At 29.5% G+C, this 4,387-nt stretch overlaps 1 protein-coding gene across 1 annotated transcript in view; it reads right to left on the reverse strand.

Moving 5' to 3' along the window:
• The window catches only part of LOC115032989, a 4,028-nt gene extending 1,613 nt beyond the window's left edge, over positions 1-2,415 (reverse strand). Inside the window, exons 1-2 of the mRNA XM_016801469.2 lie at positions 2,220-2,415; positions 41-160 (exon numbers count right to left, since the gene is read on the reverse strand). Coding sequence (XP_016656958.1) covers positions 41-153 — 113 coding nt within the window. The 5' untranslated portion in view covers positions 154-160; positions 2,220-2,415. The remainder of the gene's footprint in view (positions 1-40; positions 161-2,219) is intronic.
• Between the last annotated feature and the right edge of the window lie 1,972 nt (positions 2,416-4,387).

Consider the following 4,387-nt stretch of genomic DNA (forward strand, 5'->3'; position numbering starts at 1 on the left):
ACAAGTACCTACTTATATATAAATATAAAAATAAACTTACAATTTATAATTTTCTAAGTCTTCTGCAGTTAATTTTATCAACGGAACTTCCCATTTGTTATAAAGAGCTTTGTTGAACAATTTATCGATGTACATTTTGGTATACATATGCATTTTCTTTCTGAAAAAAAAAAACAAATATCAGCATGAGATAAGAAATACAATGTTAAGTTCAAGGTAGGTATATATTTTAAATAATAAATTTTATTAAAAAACAGTTTTGCCTATTTAACAGTTAATATTGTTTTTATTAACCTATAAAAATATAATATGATTCAATATTGAAAGTTAAATAACCATGAATGAAGTTTTAATATAAACATGTATTATTGCAAAATGCAAATTTAAAACAAGGTAAATAAATATTACTTTATTCACAATAATATCATCAAATATACTTAGTAATAAATCATAAGTAAGTATTACTGTTTTGTGTATAAAGTATAAACTAATATGTATGATCATATGAATTTTTTAATATTTCTCATACTATTAATTAAGCCCGCATTTCAATATATTAAAATTATTATGCTTTTTGATAGCTTAATTATCAGGAACCGGTACCGAAATTATTTGGAACCGATACCTTTATTAATTTTTTATCAAAAAACCAGAACTGAACCAGAACAGTTATTTTATTTTTGGAGAACCAGTACCGATACCGATAAATTCCAAAGGTTTCAGTTCCCGAATACAAGATTACTCATAAGTTTGTCTACCTTTATTAAAAAAAAAAATGTCTACAAGAAAGTCAAATTACATTTTTATGAGCGTTTTATAAATTTTGCAACAATATCTACTCAATTTCACGTGTAGCGATTTTCTTATTTTGTTGTAAATCAAAAACAAATAACTATAGATATAGATACGTGGAATTCACACCATATCTATTATGTTTATTTTATCAATTTCGCATACTTGATAAAATGTTCAAAACATTTATTTAATTAAAAATTTAAAAATTATTTTGTAGTTAAAAACGTATAAAATGTTCAATTTTTATAGCTATAAGGAGTAAGGATTGAAAATTTAAAACAAGGTTCCACGTAAATAGGTAATATATAAATTACTTTATTCACAATAATATCATCAACTATACTTAATAAATATCGTGCTAACTGACTGTTTTCGCTCAGAATCGTTTTTTTTATACAATGATAATATTATATCATTGAATTCAAATTTAACAACATCCATTACATCGACCAACTATATAGTAATCGGGATATCGCGATATCCACTTAACCACCTTTTTTTTTATTTGTGTCTATTTACACGATAAGTACATAGGTATAGTTGAAATAATAGTTCGATTTTCACCTTCAGTATCTTTTCTGGTGGGAAAGTGAATCTGGTTGATGCATTAATGAGGTTAAGATTCTCGGTAGTTTTCAAAAGCGCCGGGAAAACAAAATAAATAAATAATGAAAAACGGGAGTTATTAAGTTTTTAGAAAAAATAGGTTTTCGACCAAATCGATTTTGGAATAAGGTATATCTCTAAATCAAATGACCGTTACGTAAAAAAAAAAAATTAAAATTTGTTATAGACGCCGCCCGTGGAAGTCAAGTAGCGTTGCGTGCAAGCACATAATATGTACATATTTATATAAACGTAAAATCGCAAACTTTGAGAAGGCTTATAACTTCTAAAATAATAGTTTCCGTTAAAAAAAATTTACACCATCGTTTTAACCAAAAAAAAAATAAATCATTAACAAAAAAAAATGAAAATTGTAAGGGGGTTGGTAAATTGCATTTTAGCCAAATATATTTTTTTTTTACTATAAAAATAGAAATTTCTTATAGAAATATTATTTCTTTCTTTTTTTAAATGCTCGCTTCAATATGCTATAAATTCTGAATTGTGTCAAAATATGCAATTACCATTAAAATATATGCAGTAAATATACAAAACATTTTTACATAAGCTTCAATCTATTATGATTCGTAAAGATTACTGACGAAAATCCAAAAAATACGAAAAGGAAAAAATATTGGTACAGTTACATAAGAATCCGCGCTCTAGTAACTTCAGTCATATTATAACGACAAAAAAATAACACAGGGTACGACGCCAGTACCTATATAGCTTAACCTACTACAATAATTAAGATTTAGTAAGCAATCCTGAGATAATTTTACCTAAAAAAAAAATTAATTTTAACTTAAATTACTTACGTATACTTGTGTCTTGTTGGTTGCTGGCGTCAAATTGTCAAATAAATTGAACGGTGTGCAGAAATCGTTTACCTTATCACCCCAATACAATATCGCTACAATGGTAAATTAAGCTTCGTGTGAGTGAGATCACGGAAATGGATACGATAGACAGACATAGTCAGCGACGTTCATAATATTAAATATAGATTATTAAGCTATATCGTCAGCCCTATAATAAGTAATCACCAACGATAAGATAATAATATTTTATATACATAAGTAGTTATTTAAAAATGTCAATCTTATAAAAATTGTCAATAAATATAATAGAAATTAATAAATCATAATTTTAATAAATCGGTTGATTTTTTAAATTTTATAAAAAATTGTCAATAATAAATTGTAAAATATAATATGTGGTTCTAAATTTAATATCTTTTAACCGTGATACACATCTATCTAGGATTTTGGCGCTTTCGTACGATACAACATTTTCCAAGATAAAGACCGGTGATAGTCTTAGGGCCAGTTATACCGTCCACGGTTAAACTTCGATTAGGTACGCTTAATCAGCTGATAACAGATTTTCTAACCAGGCAAATTCGGCCAATTAAACTTCGGTTAACTGTAATCGGAGATGGTACAACTGGCCCTTAGGTCGATGACCCGGCCCGGCGGCCGTTAACCCCTATTGTAAATCCCCGGCGTGGACTTTTCCACTGCTCAGTCGTAAAATGATGATAACTTATTATAGATTTAGATAAACACTAGGTAATCTTTTTCCTCTATAGTTTCTATAATAACGTATTTAAATTATTTCTTAACTATAGGTACCTATATTTCGCGGAAGTATTGCGAAAGCTGTCCCCGCGATGCCGTCGGTTGAAACAGAAAAAAAAAAAAAAGGTACCTATCAGTAATCATTAATCAGTACCTAGATACTTCTGTTTTCAAAGTCATCTTTTTTCAATTTATCAAAATATTTTTAAACACCTACCTATTAAATGCATTTCTTTAATTAGTTTTTGATCTTTTTTCCTATAACAATCATTATTGCAGGCTACTGCTATTAAAGTAATTAATTATTTTTCTATTATACATTAGTAACAGTGGAGTACGCAGGATTTTCTAATGGGGGCTTGAAAATTAATTAACTTTTCTAGCAGAAAAAAATATGTTCTGATCATAAAATTCTATGGAGGTTTTTGGAAGTAAATTAGATTTTGTTGGTACTTTTGGGAGGTCAAAAATAATCGAGGAAAACAAAAAAAATAAATGAACATTTGTTTAAGCTGTAGCATACACCTTCTTACAGAAGACAATGACAGGATAGGAGGATTGGTGATTGAATACTCAAGGTGGATGAAAATTGACTGTATCTGCCGTTTATTATTATTAATATTCGCACAAATATATTGCAACAATTTAGAAATTAAAAAATGATTTAGACTACCTAGACCAACGAAGGTTGCTGGCTGTTAGAAAATATACAATTACTCGAATATTTTCTAAGTCCGGAAAAAACATAGTTGATTGAAATAATCTAAGTCCAAAAATGTGAATTAGATAAGTGGTCTGGCGCGGAGGTGCTTGTCGTGGAATTACGTCTACTATATAGTGCGAACCCTCTACTCTACTTGTCCCTGCAGTGACTCGTGCTGTCGTTTCCACCATCCGTGAGGTCGATCCCCGAATTAGCTAATAGTCTATATCCATAGTGTCTTTGTGAGTCCGTGCCCATGGGTCTGCAAATGTGTTTGTGGCTGACCAATTTTATGACCGATGCGGGGTTTTGCTAACTACGTAGTATGCCATAGCTATATTGCTAAGATTTTATTAGACCCACAGACTTCTCACAGTATACTTTTTATAAGCATTTCATGATTCTGTGCGTTGGCCCTTCTGCCTCTGTGCTCATTTTTGAGAACGTTAAATAATAGTTATTGCTTACCCCGGGTCTTGTCACAACACTAATAGCATCCCGACATTGTGTGTGTCAAGTAATATACTATATATTATAATATTATCATATATAGTATATTACAATTCATAGTTATATGTAGGAGCGGAGTAGGGTCCGTACGTAGCACCTCCCCATCAGACAAAGCATCTATGTCTATAAGAGACAGAAATCTTTGCAAGTTATAAAATGTGTTGATAAATTAGTTAATTTTCATTACACTAAT

Source organism: Acyrthosiphon pisum, chromosome A3, assembly GCF_005508785.2.
Source record: "Acyrthosiphon pisum isolate AL4f chromosome A3, pea_aphid_22Mar2018_4r6ur, whole genome shotgun sequence".
Taxonomy (NCBI): domain Eukaryota; kingdom Metazoa; phylum Arthropoda; class Insecta; order Hemiptera; family Aphididae; genus Acyrthosiphon; species Acyrthosiphon pisum.